Here is a 23,263-nt window from a genome sequence, read left to right as displayed (position 1 = left end):
CGAGATTAATCTACCATGCACTTTAAATAATTTAATTGTTAAAACGATTCAATACAGAATTACCAATTCTAAACAAAATCAGGTCTTCTGAAACAGCAATGTATCAAGTTGTATAAACACCATTTATTTGACTGTACAACTTCGAGCGTAATGTAGAACTAGCCTTCTGGCAAGATATTTTTTAGTGACAATCTTCTTTGTCGGCAATCTGCTGTTTCTATAAATTATATATTTAGTTTAATCCTTTATCCAAGTGTAAGCAAACAAAGTTTGCGCTTGAAGTATCTTCAGGACTAGCATCTGAAAGGATCTAATGAGAGATTTCCAAATGTCACACTGGATCGTTCATTGGTTCTTTTCAAGGATGCTATGAGAAAAGATGACCATAGTTGATTCTTTTTTGGGGGAGAGGTATTGTCTTTCAAGTAAGACATAAAAGGTAGAAACCGGTCTGGATAGTGACCCTTCCCATAATGAATAGCATTATACAGGGTGTTCGGGATAAATTTGACAGTTTCGTAAGGAAAAAGAAAATCTTCTTTGTATCTATTAAATTTAATGAATTGACAAAAAAAACATTACAGGCAGAGTTAATTACAATACTATCAACAAGATTTACTCAAAATAACCACCATTAGCATCGATCACAGCTTCAATTCTGCTTCGGAACCTCGAACAAGCTGATGCTACAGTCTCCCTGGGAAGGGCCGCAAAAACTGTTTTAATTTTATCCATTAACTGGGCTTTTGTATTACTGGAAGTGCGATTGGTGTCTTTTTCAACTGCGCCCCATACAAAATAATCCATGGGGTTAAGGTCTGGGGAGTTTGGAGGCCAAACATTTGGACTGGTGAAGTCGTAGAAATTTTCAGACAACCATTTTTGACTTTTCCCAGAGGTGTGGCAAGGGGCCGAATCCTGCTGCCATACATACGGCCTACCATTGGCTACCCTTGTTATCCAGGGCTTGACTACAGTTAGCAACTCCACGAACAAAGCCCAAATTCCAATGCCAGGGTTCTTCAACACCTGTTCCTGCAGATTTGCGAGGAATTCTGCTGTACGAACGCAATCAGATCGTCTGCTAGGGATCTTTCTTCTTGCTACATCCTCGTAGTCACCATTGCAAGTCTCTAGTTCATGCCTGATTGTTTTTACTGTATTCAGGGAGCATTGGGCAGCAGTCGTAATATCCTTATTTTGATGGCGGGCACGAATCATCATGATACAAGTTATTCTCTTCCATGATTCAGGTGGGTTCCAGCTATCCATCCTTTCTGACATCTTGTATATGAATGAAGAAGGGTCCAAACTTTTAAATGAAGAGAAGTGTGTGTTAATACATGTAACTTACGGAAAAATATAATTAATTATAAATATGTCAAATTTATCCCGAACACCCTGTACATGTTCGCAAGGAGATGTGCCTTGCATTATGGGATACTAAGGAAAGTGATGAGAACTTAGTCCGCCTTTGCCACGAATTTCCCCAGTCCTGAAGATACTCGAAGCGCAAACTTTGTTTGCTTACACTTGGATAAAGGATTAAACTAAATATATAATTTATAGTCTAACCAAGTGGGAAAAAACTTCCTTCCAATCTTCTCTTTCGTTCTGAAGACAATGTAAAAGTGGCGTAACACCAAGATTTTTCAGTTCCCGCCTATGCTCTAGGAAGTGAGTCCAATCCGTGTTGAGCTATTTTGCAGATGAAAAGAATATTAGATATGAGGAAGCACATATCGAAAAATGTCTTCCTCATATCCTTATACATAAGAGCACGATATTTAAATTATTTACTAAGTTATTGATAAATCAAATAACTGTGTTTCGGATCTTGAATGGAGCCCTACAAAACCTTCTGGAATTTCACGATACCTCGCAATTTCATGAAAGATATCAGTGTGAAATCTTGAACTAGACACTTAGATGTCTTTGGATGTTACTATTAAGTTCAAGACACTGTGAAAGTGTCTTGAACTTAATTAATTATTATTATTATTATTATTATTATTTTATTCACATAATTCATACACAGTCAAAACAAGATATCATATAAATAAAAATTTGACTGGTGATTCAGAACAATTCAGATTCTACCCAAGAATCTAAGAATAGTCCGTCAGGTAGCGTCGTAAAATATGGACTGTTCCAAGTAATGCTGTTTTTGTAGGTCATATGGGGTCACTTCATTGGTTTTTAATTGCTGTAAATAGTTGGACAGCTTCTTTGAAGTTGCACCAAGTGCACCGATAACTATTGGAATGACTTTGGTGTGTTTAAGCCACAGTCGGCCAACTTCGATTGCCAGATCTCGATATTTAGTAATTTTTTTCAGTTCTTTGTTGTTGATGTTGTTATCACTGGGTACTGCAATATCGATAATCCAAATCTGTCGATGTTCGATAATTGTGATGTCAGGTATATTGTGTTCCAAATGACGATCAGTTTGTATTCTGAAGTCCCACAGAATTTTTGCTGTTTCGTTTTCCAATACAGTCTCTATTTTATTCTGCCACCAGTTATCAGAAGTAGGAAAGCCATATTTTTGCATACATACCAATGAACTATTTTGGCCACTTGATCATGGCGGTACTTATAGTCAGTTTGAGCTATTTTGCTGCAGGCACTGATTAGATGTTCCACAGTTTCATCTTTCTGATCGCATAATCTGCATTTGCTGTTATTATTGATGTTGAAAATTTTTGATTTGATCGCATTAGTTTGTAATGCCTGTTCTTGAGCTGCTAGAATAAATCCTTCTGTTTCTTTTTTAATGTATCCGTGTTGTAGCCATTGCCATGTCTTGTTCACGTCAATTTTGTCCTCAGTATCTCGAAGAAATTGGCCATGCAAGGGTTTATTTTTCCAGCGCACATATCGGATATTTTGTTGTTCCTTTTTGTAATCGGATTTGTTTCCTGTTGCTTTTAGAAGGCCCTCTTGTATAACTGCTTGAATCATTGGCTCAGAGCTATTGTCGATGTAATTTCTTAAACCAATTTCTTCTTCTTCCACAGTCTGTCTCACTTGCAGCAGACCCCGTCCACCTATTCTCCTCAGTAGGTACAACTGGTCAACATCACTTCGTGGATGTAATGCATGATGCATAGTCATTAGTTTTCTAGTTTTGCGGTCTAGTTTGTCCAAGTCTTCTTTTGTCCAATTTATTATGGTCATCCGATACTTATTATTATCATCCGATAATCGGATGATAATAATAAGTATAAGATAATAATATGATAATAATAAGTAATAAATAATAATAATAATTTATTATCATCCGATACACTGTATCGGATCACTGGTATAGCCCAAGAATTCATTGCTCTAATCGTGTTTAATCCATTTAGTTTTGTTTTCAGAATATGTTTAACTCTTTTGATGTATTCAGATGCTGCCTGTTGTTTAACTTTCGAGTGGAGAATATTATTGGCTTCTAATATTCCTAGGTATTTATAGTGTTCGTCAGCTGAAATTGCTTTTATATATTTCTCTTGATCAAAATTAAAATTTCTAGTAGCATTACTTTTCCTCGTTTAATAGATAAAATTGCGCATTTATCTAAACCGAATTCCATTTTGATGTCCTGACCGAAAATACGAACTGCGTTCAATAAAGAATCCATTCGCTGGGCCGATTTTCCATATAGTTTCAAGTTATCCATATACAACAGATGGGAAATTTTAATATTACACTTAGGAATTTCATATCCAAGTTTTGTTTTCTTCAGAATCATAGACAAAGGTATCAAAGAAATGTTGAAGAGCAATGGTGACAAGGAATCACCTTGGAAAATTCCACGTTTAATGCTGATATCTCCAAATCGTTCATTATTTACTAATAATGTTGTTTTCCATGATTTCATAACAGTAGCCAGAAACGAACATATGTTTTTGATAATTCCAAACATTTTTAGTGATTGTAGGATCCAGGAGTGTGGGAGGGAATCGAATGCTTTCTTGTTGTCTATCTGTGCCATGATTAAATTAGTTTTTCGTCTTTTTCAGTTTCTGAGAATCATTTTATTAATAAGGATCTGGTCTTTTGTTCCTCTAGATTTTTGAAAATTGCCCTTTTGTTCAATCGGATAAATCTGATTATCTGATAAGTAGTGGTATATGGAATTTGCTATGATTGCAGTGAACAACTTAAGCATAATTGGCAGGCATGTTATTGGACGATAGTTACTTGGGTCTGCATCCTTATCCTTATCTTTCATGAAGAGAAAAGTGCGCCCAGATATCATCCAGTCTTCCACTGAGCCAGACTGCAACAAATAATTAAATTGTTCTGCCATTCGATCATGTAGGCTGGTTAGATGTTTTAACCAAAATCCATGTAGTTCGTCTTTGCCAGGTGCACTCCAGTTTTTTAATTTTCTAGCTTGAGAACTGACCATTTCTTTAGTGATAATGACATTTTGCATTTGTTATTGTTTCATTTCTGATTCTATTTCATTAATCCATGAAGCATCTTTATTGTGTTCAATAGGATTATCCCAGATTGACTTCCAAAATTTGAGTGTTTCTTCTTTTCCGGGTAAATGATGGTTTGCATTTGTATTTCTCTGGAGAGACCGGAAGAACTGACGTTGGTTCTGTCGAAATTGCATATTTTGTACATATTGGTTTATTCTTGCTTCATATCTGTTAATTTTCTGTGCAGTCGCTGTAATTCTTTGTTTTAGCTCTTCGCTAACTTCAGGAATTGTTTTGTTGGTCAAATTATATGTGTTAAGCAGTTTGTTTTTGATTTTATTATTTTTCAACCGTCCTTCATTGAAACTCTTTAAGTTGCTTAGATCAGCTCGAAGCCTGTTGACCTTTCGTTCTAACCGGATTTTCCATGGTGCAGATTGTTTTCCTCGTCTTTTGCTCTTTCGGTTTGCAACCAAGCTTCACTGAAATGATATAGGCTGTGTCGTATAGGAGCTGATTTGTTTCCTTTATACTGTTGGTTGTGATGGTTTCAATTACAGAATTTGCAATTGAGAGGAGCTGTTTTAGCTTAGATTGTTGTAAAGCTTTTAATGGTGGTAGTCTTTTACGGTCATTAATGGAGTTCCCAAAGTCATCATCATTATTATTATTATTATTATTCCCTTATAGGGAGTAGGTGTTAGCTGATTTATTTATTTATTTATTATTATTGTCCACGCGGTTAGCCTAGTGGCTGTGCGCTTCGCAATATGCCTGGGGAAAGAGTGTCCTAGGTTCGATTCCCGTAGGTAACGTGAGAAGCTGAAGGATCTTCCTCAGCCATAGCCAAGTTAGCCGGGTCTCGGGCGTGAACACCGGGGCGTAGGACTTGAGGTCTGATAATTAATAAACCCTCGACACCGTGAAAGGAAGATGAAATTATTAAGAGTCAGAGATTCATTAACATAAACATATTTTAATACACATAATTCATACTTTTCTGAGAAATTCTTAAAATTCTACTTTTAAGAACTTTAATTCAGAAATTAACTTCTGCAGACATTATTATAAAATGCTAAACAAAGAGTCGCCTTCAGAATTACAGTAATTGCATATTCCTTTCATATTGTCTTTTACAGCGGATAAGCCCAGCTAATCGGCTAGTCTCGTTTATTTTAAGAAAATAGGAACAGTTTGTTATGTGCTGATTTTATTCTTCAAGCGACCTAAATGTACTATTATGTATGGCTGTGTAAAACACGTGTATATCTACTTAATATACAATCACTGTTTACGTTTTTTCCTCTCTTTCTCTAACTCAAAAATAAAAAGTAAAGGAGGAAGAGAAAGAAAAACACTATGTGTACTTCGTATACGTTCGATGTCTTATTTTCTTACATTGTCATCAAATTAGCATTTCATTAGATGTGTGAGCAAAAACGAAAAAGTTTTCAGATTATGTATTTATTTATTTTTAAATAATGGCATTTATCCACTTTTTTTTTTTTTTTTTTAACGATGAGCCCTTCGAAATAGTTCCCTTGTGACTATGCTGCAACCTCAATGCTAACATCATGACAGAACACGTTTACAGAAATCATGTGTTTTGAACTTGGCGAATATAGCAATGTACTGTATTTTTTTTAAGTTAGTGGTTGTCCAGTATGGATAAAGGAGGACGTAAAACGACGCCAGTTGTGCTATTTCTAGTGAAAATTTTCATACACAAACAAAACAGATATTTATTTTGAAAGATAAAATATATTATCAAATATAAAACATAACACTCTTTTGAATTAACTGATCAAATTTTGTGTGTGTGTGTGTGTGTGTGTGTGTGTGTGTGTGTGTGTGTGTGTGTGTGTGTGTGTGTGTGTGTGTGTGTGTGTGTGTGTGTGTGTGTGTGTGTGTGTGTGTGTGTGTAAGAAGGAGAAAAGCGACCTAAGCATAAATAATGCATTTTTATTCAAGTCATTATGCATTCTCGGACTGTACTCTTCAATGTGCTGTTCTTTCTGGTGTGACAAACTGCATTCTTTGCACAGTGTGTTCAGCAGTAGAACACAACTGGTAGGGACTGATGTCGTACACATGCTGAGTTATGCTGTCTTCAGTGCTGGCAAATTATCAGAATGATCCCGATAAACCCTGTCTTTGAGAAATCCCCAGAGCTAGAAGTCACGGGGGGGGGGGGATCAGATCAAGCGAACAAGGCTGCCATGCAGTGGGAAACGCACTGTCTTGATTACACTAAATGTTCTCAAAGAACTTCCTGTACGGATCTACTGATGTGTGGATGGGACCCATTCTCTATGAAAATGACTGAATTTATGCACTGGCGCTGCTGTAGCTGTGGCACAACAAAATTGTTTATCATATCGCGATACCTCTCCGCAGTGACCGACAGGTCACAGGACCCAACTGGCGAATGTCCTCAAAGAAGAAGAATGGTCTAATGATAAACGAAGCTGTAAGCCCCACCAGTAACTTTGGGTGAATGCAAAGGAATTTGTTACATGCGAGTAGCTCATACCTGGAAATTGTGGGTATTCACAGCTCCGTTCAGGTGAAAGTGAGCCTTATCGTCCCACAAAATCATTCACGGCCACGCAACGTTCAACTTTACTCGAACAAGGAACGTTAAAACGAAGGTCAGTCGATTACCGAAGTCCTGTGGGCTAAACTCTTGTGTCAGGGTTAAACGAATGGGTAGAGATGCAGAATCTTCTGTAGAATTTTCCAAACAGTTTGTGTAACGCACATCCATGTGTCTTGATACAGCACGTGCACTGCAGGAACCAACGTTGTTATTCATGGCCTGTTCCAAGGCAGTAGCAACTTCATTCACTTGTAAACTGATTGGTTTGCGATCTCTGTCCGGTCTAACTCCCAACGATCGCATTTCTTCAAAACGATAACGATTAATCATTCTTCGCATAGCACATGGAGATGATGAACATTGCCGACATTTTTTCTGACGGCGAAACTCGCGGAGTGCAGCAAGAGCATTGCAATAGTTTCGTTAGTTCAGTTTCACGAGCAAAGCGCAGTGGGACAAGGTTAGTGCCCCACTGTAGAATACACTGCTTGGAAAGAAGTTACGAACATCTACATGGACAAGGTGCATCGTGCCATGTAACAAGGCATATGTTTGTGGCCGGTTTAAATAGAGGAATACGATGCTCCCAAATCAGTGCAAGTGTCTGGGTGAAATAACTGCTAGAAGGGAACTGACAGAGTTTGAAAGAGGAGTTGTTATAGGATGCTATTACAGGCCTATCTGTTTGGCAAATTGTTGAAAATTATGCCATCCCAAATCAACGATCAGTGATACAATACTGAGATGGAAGAGCAGAGAGTCAACTGCGAGTGCTACCCGCAGTTGACTCACCAAATGTGACTGCGGGGGTGCTATAAAGGATATGTAAAAACTGCCATTCGTCGGCCGTCACCTCGAATGCGGAATTCAGAGCATGAATGGAACACGAATCTGCACAAAAACATTCAGAACCGAGTCACAACATGAGTTTTCATGGTAGGACCAAATTATGCAAAGGTCTATATTACCCGAACGAATATGCCGTGTCATCTTCAGTGGAGCAAACAGTGTGTACAGTGGGACGTGGTAGCTTGGAAAACTGTGCTATAGAGAGACGAATCAAGTTACATCCTTTACCGAGCAGATGGACGAGTATAGATAGCGGATACTCGGTAAGCATCTCTGATCAGAGTCCGTAACCCGAACCATGAAATTCGAAGATGGTGTGCTCCTGTTTTTACATGGTTTAGCCTTGACCTATGTTTATGGTACCATGAATACTGAATTCCGAGAGGTATCTGAACATCTGGCAATGCAATGTTTCCTACTCTGTGGCATTTCTACAGAACTGACTATTGTCTCTTTCAGTAAGGCAATACACCATGTCATAAGGCTGCTGCTGTAACTGCGTGCTTTTTGGACATGAACGTCTCCCCACTTGACTGGCCTCCAGAGAGTTCTGATCTCAACCCTATTGAACATCTGTGGGATGAACTGGAGCGTCGGATTAGGTCAAGGATCATCCGTCCCACAACAGTCCAGGACGTCATTACATGCCTATAGGAAGAATGGTTCAAAATTCCCACTGATCGCTGTCATACGCTTGTGGAAAGTATGCACCGTAGGATTACTGCAGTCATCGCAGCGAAAGGAGGTTCCACATCTTATTAAGTGGACGCCATGACTGTTTGTTCCTCACACTATGGTGTCCGTTGACTTTTTTCCAAGCAGTCATAACGCACAATTAAATGTATTGGTTGCATCACTATATATATTACATATATACCTATTTGAATTGGAAATGCTCTTTTTCAGTTTTTTAAATCTATCTTATTTTCGTATTAATTTCATTTCGTCGTTTCATTTTCATGTCTTAAATGTCAATTTAAAGAAAAATATCGGTTTGCAATGGCCAGGGTTCGATCCTTAACGACGAAGGAATCTTTCGGCTTTTTCAAATGAAGTGAGCGCTAGCTGTTCTCATACCGAGATAGAAGATCCCCTCCCCCCCTCTTGAAACTCGTTATTGTTTATTTTTATATTTTTTATTTTTTTATTTTCTTCCGGTAAAACAGGCAAATCGATCTGCAGACACACGCAGTTAACAGACAAAAATATTCTGTAGTCGGTAATCGACAGTATAATACGGACGGCGGATTGTGCAGCGTAGATGTTGTAAACTTGGCAAAAATCGTGGAGAGTTTGCAAAATACTGCGTTCCGTTCACTTTTAAATAACATTATATCATTGAGAACGTAGAATTATATCACATTCTTAACAACAGTTAAGAAGACTCTCTTCATTAGTAGAGAGTCTTTTCTCTACTTTATTAGTGTTTATATAGAAGTTATACAGGGTGTCCCAAAATTCACGCAAGATTTAAATTTAGCGCCATTTGTGCGGTAAAGTGTTGCCAACGAGAAAAAAAAAGACAGCGTGACAGCTGACAATTCAGGGTTATTAAAAATGACCAGAGAAGAGAGCTCGTTGAATGGATTATGGAACAACAACAAGTGGATGCTTATTTTTCGAACAAAATCATCTTCAGCGATGAGGCTCATTTTCATCTTGATGGCTTCGTTAATCGACAAAATTGTCGCATTTGGGGTTCAGAAAATCCACGAGTGATTGTTGAGAAACAAATGCATCAACAACGTGTCACTGTTTGGTGCGGATTTTGGGCTGGAGGCATCATCGGTCCATTCTTCTTCGAAAATGCGGCTGGTAAGGCAATAACAGTTAATGGTGCTTGCTATCGCGACATGATAATCCAGTTTTTTGTGCCTAAATTGCAAGATATGGATGTTGACGACATGTGGTTTCAACAAGATGGTACCACATGTGCCATACAGCCCGAGAAGCAATTCAATTACTGTATGAGTCATTTCCTGGTCGTGTAATTTCCCGTTTTGGTGATCAGAATATGCCGCCCAGATCATGTGACTTAACGCAGTTAGACTTTTTTCTTTGGGGTTTTTGAAGCCTAAGGTTTATGCCAACAAGCCTACGACCACCCACACCTTGAAGGAGGAAGTTGAGCGCTGTATCAACGAAATTCAGCCGCATTTATGCAAAACGGTCATGGAAAATTTCGCCAAAAGAGTGCGTATGTGCCAGCAAAGCCGTGGAGGCCATTTGCCCAATATGCTATTTCATGCATAACCCTATACTGTATACTTTATGAGTCAATAAGAAATTACAATTTTTAATTAAAAACCTGTGTTTTCTATCAAAATTACTACTTGAGTAAATTTTGGGACACCCTGTATAAACACTATTATAACATAAAATGATCAATTAGTGGATCGCCGCGTGAGGACCCAAAACATGTCAAAACATAGATTTGCCGTTTTTTTTCTTTTTTTCTCTCGCCAAAGGGATCCCAGCTCATCTATCCTAACGTAACCTCAATAATACTCAAATTACCAAATTCAGATGTCTTTCTCCGTAGACTATTGTAAACATAATCGCATTGATAATACCCTCAGTCTATAAAAAAATCAAGGCATTCGCTTTCGTTCACGATGCTCTACTTTTCACCATCCAGCTATTAACTCTGTACAAATTCCTAATCCGTCGGTCCTTCGAATACTGTTCACACGTTCGGAGTTGCGCGCCTAAAAACCCTTCATGCTTTCCAGAGAAGAACAATTCGGCTGAGAGGTGATCTATCTGTCAATTCAGTGTGATAGAAACTGAATTGACAGATGAGTCAATTCCATGTCTATTACACAGGCGGAGTGTTTCAACTCTGCTCTGTGTCATTTTCACAGAGTAGAGTTGATCATGGTTACCACTGAACTGGTAACCATTATCCTCTGCTTTCTTTGTTGAGCCTATTACCACTGGCGGCTCATGGCTTGAAATCGTGGGGGTGCTGCAACTTTCGAAATATACATACACACTGTAAGTACAGTGTATTTTGGATAAAATATCAAAATTATGCTCATCATCATCATCATCATGCATATCAAGGATTTAGGCCTAGTGTGGCTGTTCCGGCCTTAGAAGTCATCGTTGAATCGTTTAAAGCAGTCGATAAAAATGGACCTGCATTTCCCAGTGCCTAACTGCTGAAAGATTTCCAAAAATTTCAGAAACCACACACTTAAGGTAGATATATTTGTCAGACCACAAATTAGAGCATTAATAAACGAAGTATCTTTGGAAAACAGCGAAAGTGAGAGCCTGGAAATCATTCAGTGATATTGTTGAAGTTTGGGACAGTAAAGCTGAAATTTATTTCAAGAATAATTGGAATAATTTTCAATTAAATTAAACTTTATTTAATTTTATTTCAATTACAGCAAACTACTGACCGATAGGGACAGGGAGGGGGGTGGCCCTAAAAATGCATCTTTTATTCATCGTAAATTAGGAATAATCAAAACCTTGAAAAATAGAGCTTTAAAATGCTAAAATGATGACATCAAACGAAAACAAGAAGTTCAAATCCTATTTAATCACGTCTTCCAAAATGGCTACTCAACAGTGATACTAAAGAAACTTTTATTTTCTGATGAACCAACCCGTGATAACCCAGAAATTAATTACAAATGCACAGTATCCGTTCCATATGTTAGCATTGCTAACATTGCTGACATCAGTTCCATATGTTAGCAATGAATCAAGAAAAATTGGCAAAATATTAAAGGTAATCAACATCACAACCCTTCAAACAAGTCAACACGTTACTAAGCTTTCTACGTTCCTCTCAAGATAAAGTACCACTTTTGTAAACGTCTGGGTGTATACAAGATTCTGTGTTCTTGTACGTACGTTAAATTGGGAGAAACTTCGACATCCTCAACAAAGAATACATAGGCGACATTGAAAACAAAAAGGAAGGAAGAAAAGTGGAGCCGTAGTGCACATGCTCAAAAAACGTTACACGGTAAATCCTTCATGTTCTGCTTAGAAGAGATTTATTCGACATTTATTCCACGGTCATTCGCGTAAAAGGCACACTAAACAGAAACCAAGGAATGGTTCTAAAAGACATTTCGAAGTTATTGATTCTCTTCTTCTTCTTCTTCTACGCGTTATTCCCGCTTCCCATGCAGGGTCCGCGTGTTGCTTTAGATGCGACTTCTCTGTTAGTACTATTCCCAACCGACCCGTCGCCTGGTCTGCCGCTGGGGGGATATATTTTTGACTGTAGAGGCGTATGTTCACGGGCCGGTTTGCCTGTTTCCGGGATGAAAAACGCCAGATAAACTGGCGGAAAAAAACCTACTGACCGCGCCCAAGACCGGCTAACTTGACTCTGCCTGAGGAAGATCCTCAAATTCCTCACGTCTACAACGGGAATCGAACCTGGGACACTCCTTCCCCAAGCATATGGTTGCGAAGCGCAAAGCCAATAGGCTAACCGCGCGGTCCTTCGAAGTTGTTGATTAATATGTGTAATATTCAAGACCTCCCCTATGGCAGCAATCACGTACAGAGTTAACAAAACAATGTACACTGCATGCAACATGCCTAATGATATTTGTGATTGAACTTTCATTCCAATCTTTTCAATTTATAAATGTTAGCGGCCGTCGGAAAGCGTTTATTTTTTGTTGTTTTTTTACTTATGTTAAACAGCTGCCTGAATATGTTATTAGCCATACAGATAGCGAAACATGCAAAGGAAAATACGGTATATCTAGTATAAATAAATAAATAGCGTATACGAGTTAAAACATTGTTATTTATTATTCAAGGCAGTCTATTCATAGTGAATCGCATAAATAAGTATAGGATGCTCAAAAGCCATCTCAACCCATTTAAAGTATATGTATGTTTTTTAATTTATTGTATTTTTTCTTTATATTTTTGGATTGTAAAGATCATTCCAGATAATTTGAGGATGGAATCCTACAAACCACAGAAACTGGCCACAGTCATCAGATGTACGCCAGAAACCTATCTTCAATTATACTATTGCTATACATAAAAAATTCGAAGGCAATGCGCTAATCGAAGGATATTAACTAATCGGGCCATTCGTCGTTGGTGATCATGTACATAGGGGAGAGGAGGATCTACAAATTCAGACCAAGGCCTTGAACGTCTGAATGAAAATGTAAAGGGAGTTCAAAAGCCATTCTAAAGAAGGTGTTCTGCTGAACTGGGGACCCGAACAACGTCCTTGCAACGTCTTTGAACCCATATGCCACATCACATCAAACCCATCATGGTTTGATGTGATGTGGCAACATGAAACGTGATTAAGCCGTAAAAGAAACTGAAGAAGGAAATTCTTTTACTGCATGATGATCTCTACAGAGCAATGATCCTTTTGGTGCTATGTTCCTCCAACGCGATGGTGCTATAACACACTGCTGGAGAAATGATGACTATATTGAGAGAGATTTTTCCAAATCAAATAATTTCAAAACATAGAGATTTGAAATGAACTGCGTTTTCTTCCGATTTGACAGCCGTCCTGACTATTCTTGTGTGAGAGACGGGGAATCCGAAGGGTAAAATTTACGTAAACAAACTGACAACCATGACAGAGCTGAAAGTTAACATTCCTGGCGATAGAGCCCGTCAATCAGGAGAAACATTCGGCATGGAAAATGCGACATAAAAAAAGGGAGTAAAATTTGCTGTGCGGTGAAGGAGAGCAACTTGTTGGAAGTCATTTTATAAAATAAATTAAATTTTTTTGCAGTTTATTATTTTTTTATTGGTTCAAAAATTAGTAAAAACAAATACGGCGATGACTTTTGGAGCATACCATACTTATAAGCAGTTTTAAATTTGTGTTTATTTTAATAGCTTTTTTTTATTTAATTTTCTTACTTATTATAAATATAATAAAATATACAAGTACCATACTCGAATTTTAGTTTTTCATATTCATTTCACAAAATACCCTTTTTCTTTTTAATTGACATTTATTTTTAAAAATCACTGAACGGTGCATATCGAAGATAATATTTTAATAAAATTGTAGCAGAGAATCCTGGGCGTGTTTTGGGCGGGAAGGGAAAAAAAGTCCAATTTTACATTCTCTGTCGTTAAATCACATAAACTTCACCTGGTATGATCCTAATTACAGAGTACTTGTTGACCAGGGCGTCGTCGTTACACATGAGTGATTCTTAGCAGATTAAACAAAAGAAAAAAAGCAAGAGGTAAAACTCGCTACATGTGGTAAAAGCGGAAGAGGAAGTAGAAAATAGTCATAAACTGATACGGTTGGTCAACAACGTAAAACGGCATAATTGTTCCTCTGTTGCTATGAAACACCCAGCGTATTCAATCAGGTCTAAAGGTAAATTAAAAATAAAATAAAAAAAAACGCTATCTTGACTTGGATGTGGGAAAAATGAGAGTATAGTATATTATTATTATGTGACACCTCCAGGGAGTCCAAAGACTCGTCGAGGGGGAGTGTGCCGACAGCATCGAACGACTGACCTCTTTCAACTACTAACCGCGCTCAAATTTGCGTGAGCCATTAGTAACAGAGGTTCTACCAATCGACCAGTAGGTAATATTGCTATTAGAAATACTGTAGGTTTACTTGTATTTGACGTCATCCATTCTACAGATCACAATATTATTCAGCATCATTTGCAGTCCTCTGAGAAAAAGTCTTTCCCTTGTTGCACAAACCAGTCCTCAGCTGCAGATATAGTCAGATGGGACCAGGTCTGGCGAATAAGGTGCGTGAGGCAGACACTGAAAACCCAAGCTGTGTATTGTCTGTTGGGTTTCATGAGCATTGCGACCAGGTGCGTTGTCCTGTAAAAGCAACACGTCTCTGCTCATTTTTTTTCGCGGCGTTTTTCCTTTCAATACTTCCTTCAGTTCCTTCATAGCACTTCTATAAGAAATACTGTAGGTTTATTTGTTGTGTTTGACGTCATCCATTCTACAGATTACAATATTATTCAGCCAATATACATGATCAATCTGTTAAGTGGACTTATAAAATGATGTCAATGAAATGTCACAAATACTTTCGTTCTCCCGTTTGGAGACCAATCTGTTTATTTAGAGGCGCAAATTGATTTTACCTGTTTGCTTTTTAAAGAACGGTTTCCGGGTTTTGTAATCTCAGCATTTTCGGCTGTAGAATATGTGGGACCCAATTAGGATCGTTTTAAGATAATTAGGTATCGGAATGTGCTATTAAAATTAAAATATTTAATATATATATATATATATATATATATATATATATATATATATATATATATATATATATATATATATATATATAAACAAAAAGAAACTAATTATAGATTTTCTTGCTTTTTGTTCAGCAAACTCTTCCAAACATTTTATCAGCTTTTAAAGTTCTAGCTTCGGGGTTCGATTGAGCCCATTCGACTTAAGGCCTATCTTGTGTCTTAGCCCATCCATTATATAAGGTACTATTTTTCGACAATGAGCTTCATATTTAATAAAAGAAATGAAAAAAAAGTGTTCATTGCTCATGCGTATTAACTTTCTGCTTTTAAGCGTCAGCTACCAAAGCGGTTCAAGGATAACTTTATGATCTCTACGCTTCATAGATGAGCGAGTATCTATACACTCCTAACTTGATAGCTGTCTGCCTCTTTCTCTTTCTCTTTGACGCACGCTCTCACGTACACTAAGGCCAACTTTTGTCATTTTAAACTTCAAAAACCAATGCTTTTCATTCTTTTTTATATTTCCATAGCTATCTATAAGTTTTCTTTTTCTTTTCTTTTCTTTTTAAGACTTCTATAAGTTATTCAGTGTTGATAAGTCTGTCAGCAGGATGTAAAGCACTGGAATTTTACTAGTAAATGGAGAAACAATTTCTCTTGGTTTATTACATGAAAATTATTACTCTGTAGAATTTTCTTAAAGAAAAAAAAGTGATGCCTCCGAAAAACAATAGCCGGAGGAACGGCTATTGTTTTTTCCTCTACTTTAAAAGCAGAGAAAAAGGCTCGAGTTGGTCAAGGTATTTTCAACTAGCACAAGTTAGCTGTTCTGAGGCAAAAGTCAACAAGAATATTTGAATATAATAATAATAATAACTTTCGAGGCTTACTAAATGCTGCTCTATCTGCACGCTAGATAAAATCAACAAATCTTTGTAACGCTGATGTATATCTTGTTTGGATGTCCTCGTTTCCCAACGAATTGGGGTATAAATATACTTAAATAATTTAAGGCAAGAACAACAGATTATTCTCCTCAATGTGTGCTATACAAGGATTAACTTGGATAGTTTTTCATCCTCTGCTCTTAGCTGTCAGCACTAAGTTTTCTGACCTATATCGCATTTTTATATTCTTTTTTAAGTGTTTATTAACACCTGGGCAAAGGTGACGTACGTTCCCATTCCACTGGTATCCTTGTTCAGTTAAAATTTGAGGTTGCGCCTGTGTGATCAATGGGCTTTTGACATTCGATTTTTAGTATGTACTGTACTTTTTTTTAACTATTAGGATCGAAGGGAAATTTTAACGGAAGAAAATATTCTGAAGTTTAATAAAAAAAATAAAATAAAAAATAAAAAACCGGAAGGATGTGAATAACACTGGATTAGCTTAGGATTTGATTAGAATAAAATTCTACGTCACTGTCAAGAATTTCCTTTTCACTGTTTCTACATGATGACGTAGCTCTCACATTCTTCTTCACGCACGAGTTATTGAAATCCGCTCACAGGTGCAATTACCAGAAAATGCTGACGTGTAGAAGGGTGACGGTGTTACTGATTGTCATCACCGATTGAAATTTGGACAGAAAAAAAAAAAGAAAAAGATTAGTCTAACTTAATGTAGAATGTAAGGTGTGTGGCAATCTCGCCACTCTTTTCCCAAGACATAAAATTACTATAAAAATTAAGGAGAGACAATTGATGGTATTTTACCACCTGGTGGTATTACCGGATTGAACAATGAGCCAACCAGAAAAACAAAAAAGGAGAATATCATGTACATAATCCGCTTTCTCTGGAGAACAAATAGGGAACTTATTATTCTTTATTTTATTTTATCTTTAGGCCACCTTTAGGCTTCTGATAAGATGGAAATGGTCCCGCACCGGGGCTATTCACAAACATCTATACCCACGGGCAATTCGTATCCAAGGGTTGGAGTGCCGTGACGCTAGTCATTCGGCCAACTAGGCAGGCGCCTTATGCGTCGTAGCATTGCTGGCAAATATGGAGAAACAACATTGCACTTTAAATATGACACGACATTGTTTTAAAAAAAAAAAATTATAATAATAATAATCTTCTAAACTGAATATTGGACGAATCTTACATCCGTCAGATATTCGATGAAATAGTAACAAAGTAAAGAAATAACTGGAGATAATCATAGAAATATATATTTCGCAATAGTATTCTTGCATTGTGGCACCATTTATCTCAGTAATTAAACCTGGAGCACTAATTTGGTATTAAATACTGAAGACAATTTGTTAACCCTATTGGCTGTTAAAATAAATCGTCAATTTGAAACGATTTAGCTGCTAACAGTAATCCTAAATACCAAATTTAAATTCCATCAAGTTAGTAAGAAATTGCTATTATTCAAATCGTTTTGTCATAAAAAGAAATATAAAAAAATGTAGTCAGACAAAGTTAAGTGGAAAAATACTATCAATAACAATAGAAGACATTCTTTGAAATAGCTCAATTTTTTTGAACATTACTCATGTGCTACTGTATTGAATGAAATACGTAATGTAATACGATAAATATTTACACTGATTAGTTTATGAAGAGAGATTAAGGCGCTTCGAACTTTTTTTCTTCGTTAAAAACGGAGTGCTATTAAATAAGGCACTTATTTACATGCAGTAAAGATTGAAACTATTCAGAGTTTAATTTTCGGTTGTCGATACTTCAGTCGATTGTGCAGGAAACAATTGATGGCTTCGACAAATTTATTAAAAACCCGACGAGTGTTTCAAAAATTTTATGATCGATGAGTATTTGCTTATATATATATTCACTAATACTGAATTTATTGAAATGTCAAGAAATTGAATCAGATGCGTAAAAGTAATGGACTTCATTGTAAAAATCTAAAATTTTGCAAACAAATGTGGCTGTTTACTTTGACCTCAACATTAGAGAAACAGCATAGGAGAGGCTATGATGGGAAGGGGAGGTGAAGGGTCTTCGCGGCTCTTGGAGGGACTCAAGGGACTGACTTTATGGACAATAAGTAGACTAACGCTAGGAATCAAAATAAATATATTAAAATAAATATTTTGATTTATTTTAATAATTTTTTTAAAATGTTTTAAATTATTTTATTATTTTAATATTTTATTATTTAAAATTTATTTTAATAAGTTTGAGGCAACAATTATAAAAAAAAAAACACCCTATAAAGGCAACCACTCCAAGCAGTGTAATGAAATCAGTTACTATATTGTAACTTATATATTGTTTATATATAAGTTACAATATAGTTATATACAATAACTATAACTTATATACAATATATAAGTTACAATATATAAGGGTTTATATTGTAATTTAAGGAAGAATAATAATAAACTAAATTCGTAATACTAAACAGTATGCATGAAAAGAGTAAGTCACCAATCATTTCGACTTTATATTAATTATTAAATTAATTAAATATTAATTTTATCTGGCGCACTTATTTGTAATTGTAAAATGTGAACATCAAACTTGTTCCCATCAGTAGACAAAAATTTCCACGTTGTACTCTGTTAATAATAATTTTACTCCTGGCATCGGCTACTGTTCATAAAAACACATTTTTACACTTCTGGTACTTGTTATAATTATTACAGCCCGAATGCTGACCCCAAAGACGTCGGTCATTCAACGCAGTACGCGGTCATCATTTTTAACCTTGACTTACCTGTAATCAGCACTGCTTTATTATGAGGTCGTATCCGTCTCCTTGGCAACCAGAAACGTAGAACTTGAGACAACGTTCCTGCCACCTGTAGAGCGATATAGAATGTAGCCAACACTAGGATAGTGTCTGTAAATCGAGGAAGTGCCTTTGAGGCAAACCCTATAATAATAGCAACTAGAATGAGGTGCACTAAGGAATCCATACTGACTTGGCCAACGCGTGTACGAAACAATAAATAAGAAAGAACGCGTTGCTCCCTTATACTAGGTTTATGCAGTTGGACGGGTTTGTGATTCAATGCGCAGCCTCTCTACAGTCCAGTAGGATGGGGTAGAAACAGCGAGTGATTACTAAGCATAGAGGTCACGTGTTTTCTGTGAGTTTGCCGGTGTAGATGAGAATTCCAGCACCGAAAAACGAATCAACTCCCCCACCCAAGGAGTTTTGGACTCGTTTACTTTGTAAGCGTTAAGCAGTCTAATTTGAACGTGGTTTTAATTGGTTTAATTAATTTTTCGACGAGAGAGAGAGAGAGAGAGAGAGAGAGAGAAGGACCTACACTCTGCTAGTAGATACGTACACACACAGATAATTTGTTCAATACACACAGATAAGAAGAAGAATTAACTGGTCTCTACGGAAATGGTTGGATTTTTCTGTTTATTGAAAACGGGTTTTTCCATCCCACAAAATAGGCAGATCGGCAGAGGAACACACACACAATTCACAGTCATAATTATACTGGGATAGGTACTTTGACCGTAATCCCAAACAACAATAATCCAACGTAATTGCCCTTCCGCTGTGGTTGAAAAGAGACCTGAGTTCGATTCTCATCATAGGTAAAAGTGATTTAGCCTGTCTGTCTTTCCTCTCACATAACATAATCTAAAACAATAACCAATCAGTGTGTGTGTGTGTGTGTGTGTGTGTGTGTGCGATTTTAAATTCATTCATTTGTTCAACACACGCTGACACATTGTACAAATAAATTCATTAATTGAAATTAAATAGTTTACTACTTGAGCAAAAACCAGTTTGTTTTCGTATATATAAAAAAGTGCCTTAAAAATTATTATAATGATATCTCAATATTGCATAAAGATCTCACGGAAAGAGTGTCTATTTGAATACAGGGAGTTTTAATCGGAGCTTAATGAGTTTAATCACTGATGGGTTTAACCTATATACATCAACAAATAACAGCAGAAATAAACGTTGTTAATATCCTATGAATTGGAGTGCTGCAGGGATCTGGGCACACTGCTATTTATCATCTACATAAATGATTGAGATTGACTGCAATCTCAAGAACAATAAGCTGGAAAAAATATTTATTGCTGAAATAGGAACAACTAAATGATAGTTACTCTGCTTAAAGACTACCAAATAGCATTTTGGAACTACAAAAGACTTTACCCACCAAACTTTTATTACCAGAGTTGAGAAACGAAAATACTCAGCCATTTACATTAATACTTGGCTTTTTGATAAGTAGCTATAAAATTAACTAATATTTCTTTCATTGTTTCTTTCTACCAATACCTTTCCTACAATTCTATCAGGACTACAGTATTTTCTGATCTTATATTTCGATCTCCAAATGACATCTAACTGCATTAATTTCCCATGATCAGAAAGACTATGCCTTCGGAATTATGCAGTGCAGCCACCGTAAAGCTTTTATACCTTAATATTTGTAGGTCGAATATTATCAACTCTGCCTTTCCACATTTCAGATTTTTGTAACCTTTTTCTGCCTGAAGGAATGATAAGTGCCCTTAATTGCTTTCCTCTGGAATGTTATCGATAAGGATTTTCTTAGTTATTCTTTCATTTAAAAATCTTCCAAATTGATTACATCAAATACCTTCCTTCTGTTTTACACTTACGCATAGACCTTCGCTGCAGCATGCAAGCTTTCGAAAACAGATCCAACGAAATAGGGTGGTCTCCTATGTCTGTAATTACGTGTATTCTTCGGGCCAGTTTGATTGTTTTGTGGGATGAAAAAACCCGAGTTTCCGAGGGTTCCGTCTTTCTATGAAACTTTTACATTCTGCTTGACTTTCTTACATTTTTCTTTGTATTCTCCAAGACAACATATTGAGTTACTTTCTAGAAGCTTTCTGAATGTTTTCTTCTTTTTCCATGATTCCATTTTAAATTTATTAGTCCATCATGGAGTTCTCCATTTTCTATTCTTGCAGACAACTTCACCACAGGCCTCTCTGGCTGAATCAATTGTTGTTGTTGTTGTTTGCTTCTGATGAGTCTCTAAGATTTCATTCTTGTTTTCAAACCCTTTCATTTTTTTTCTTGAATACTATTCGTCTCCAAAAGCTACTCGACTTTGATTCTTTTTAAAACTTTCTTACATATTTTTATTTTCAACGTGATACTCATTTCTATTCTACTCAAAACTAAATGGTAACTATTTCCTATTTCAAATCCCCTAACACTGTTTTGTTCTGCACCATCGAGAAGATATCGCTATCATAATAGCAAAATCAATGAGACTTTGTTATTTCTCGTGTCTTCTCTTCATATGAATTTGTGAACAGCATCATGTTGTAACAAAGTTGTGATGTGTGTGTGGCTAACGCTAGTAATCATGCTTGAAAAGAAGTCGAGCAAGTACTTACCATTATTGTTAACGTGCTCTTTTCTGAAAATTTTCTCAAGGACCAACTTTTCCTTTCTTTTTTTCTTTGTCAGCTGCTTTCTCCACTGACTAGAAAAAATTCTTACTTCCTTTTCCCTTCGCATTTATGGGACCATAGGCACAAATAAGCCTCATTGTCCAATTTTTCACTTGGACTTTTGCTCGCATCACTCTACTTGAAATCGCCTATCATTCAAGAAGTTTATCTTCGTGTTTAGTGTTGAATACTCTCTCTAGTCCTTTAATTATTGTCATCATGTATTTATTTTGTAGAAGACGAATCTCACCTGCGTTTGTCTTCGTTTAGGTAACACCAATTATGTCAACGTGGTACTTATCTAATTCTTCTGTTATTCCAACTTCTTATCCGTTGATACTTCTTATTTTGATTGTACCTATCTGGAATTTTGCAAATGTGAAATTTGGGTTGTTTGTTCCAATAACTGACTTCGTTCTAGTTCCCTAATGAAAACTGTGCGAGGGGGATATGGACTTGTTCAGCTGGGCATCGCCCCGACCAGCATGAGAATACATCGTGTTATACCATAACCTGCTTTTTTTTTATTTTTAAGTCCCAAATTTCTAGCCCATCCAAGTTCTTTCAGTATTCCCATGGATATCTACTAACGGATTGCATCACAAAAGGGTGGAGATGGGCTACCAATTTAATTGTTATTGAATTAAACTATTTATTTACATTTATATGAATTTATTTATATGCATGAAGTAAACGTATTTGACTTGCACAATACGTGTATATCGCAGCATTCGAAGCAATACATGTATTGCTTCGAATGCTTCGAATTTATATATATATAATTTGTCTCAAAAATTTGCTCATGAGAACGAAAGTAAATGCGGAAAAGTGAATTTGATAATACGAAATCCTTAAAGGAGGAAGTCAAAAACCATAAAAAATTTTAAGCCTTCAATATCCGGGATGAAAATGATGGGATTTGCATCTAAGTGGATTAAGTTGTCACATTTCACGATGAACATCCTCTTCAAGAATCAACCAAAAAAAATCGTTTATATTATTTTATATCACGTTAATATACACTGGTTTCCACAAATTAAGGAACAAAGAGAAAAAACGCAATAATTTAAAAACTGTACGATGAATTTTAATACTTTTTGATGAAAAGTGCAGGAGGATATTAGATGTGAAGGAAACACCCAAAAATAATAAATAAATAGTTTAATTCAGTAACAAATGGTAACATGAAGGCAATGGTCCAAAACATGAAATGGAAATTAGTGTCAAATTGCAACATCGAGGAATGTGGTCACCCCCTTTACTGTAATACAACGCTCAGAACGGTGTCTCATACTGTTTATAATGGTGCTCAGGAGTCCAGTTGGCAATAATAACAATCTCTCCCGGAAAGGTCAAGGATTTAAGGAGGTGGGGGTTGAGCAGCAACGCATCTACCTAGAGCATCCCGGACATGCTCAATTGGATTAAGATCAGTAGACCTGGCTAACCACAGCATGCGATAGTCTCTTCTTGAAGATATTAGTCCACAAACTTCGCTTGATGACAACGAGCATTATTGCCTTGTAGGATGATTGTCTCCCCTATCGCACTCGCACACGGACGAACATAGGATCAAGGACCTCGTCTCTATAAGTTGCAGTATTCGTCGTTCCGCTAGGAAGCACATACAAGTCGGTGCGTCCACTCAACGAGATGCCTTCCCAAATCACCATCCTAATTCCACCATTAGTGTCCCTTTTACGGATATTAGAAGCATGATAACGTGTCCCTGGTTCTCTCCAGATCACAGCACACCTGGTATCG

General features: G+C 36.6%; 1 protein-coding gene across 1 annotated transcript in view; it reads right to left on the bottom strand.

Moving 5' to 3' along the window:
- The window catches only part of LOC150109011 (uncharacterized), a 143,517-nt gene that overhangs the window by 76,773 nt on the left and 43,481 nt on the right, over positions 1-23,263 (bottom strand). Inside the window, exon 6 of the mRNA XM_090401469.1 lies at positions 18,798-18,956. Within this exon, the coding sequence (XP_090257595.1) occupies positions 18,798-18,956 (159 nt within the window). The remainder of the gene's footprint in view (positions 1-18,797; positions 18,957-23,263) is intronic.

The sequence above is a fragment of the Typopeltis vanoorti genome, chromosome 2 (genome assembly GCF_054136105.1).
Source record: "Typopeltis vanoorti isolate ZY-2024b chromosome 2, IOZ_Tvanoo_1.0, whole genome shotgun sequence".
Lineage (NCBI taxonomy): Eukaryota > Metazoa > Arthropoda > Arachnida > Uropygi > Thelyphonidae > Typopeltis > Typopeltis vanoorti.
Note: the sequence above shows the minus strand (reverse complement) of the source record. Positions and strands in the feature narration are given on the sequence as shown.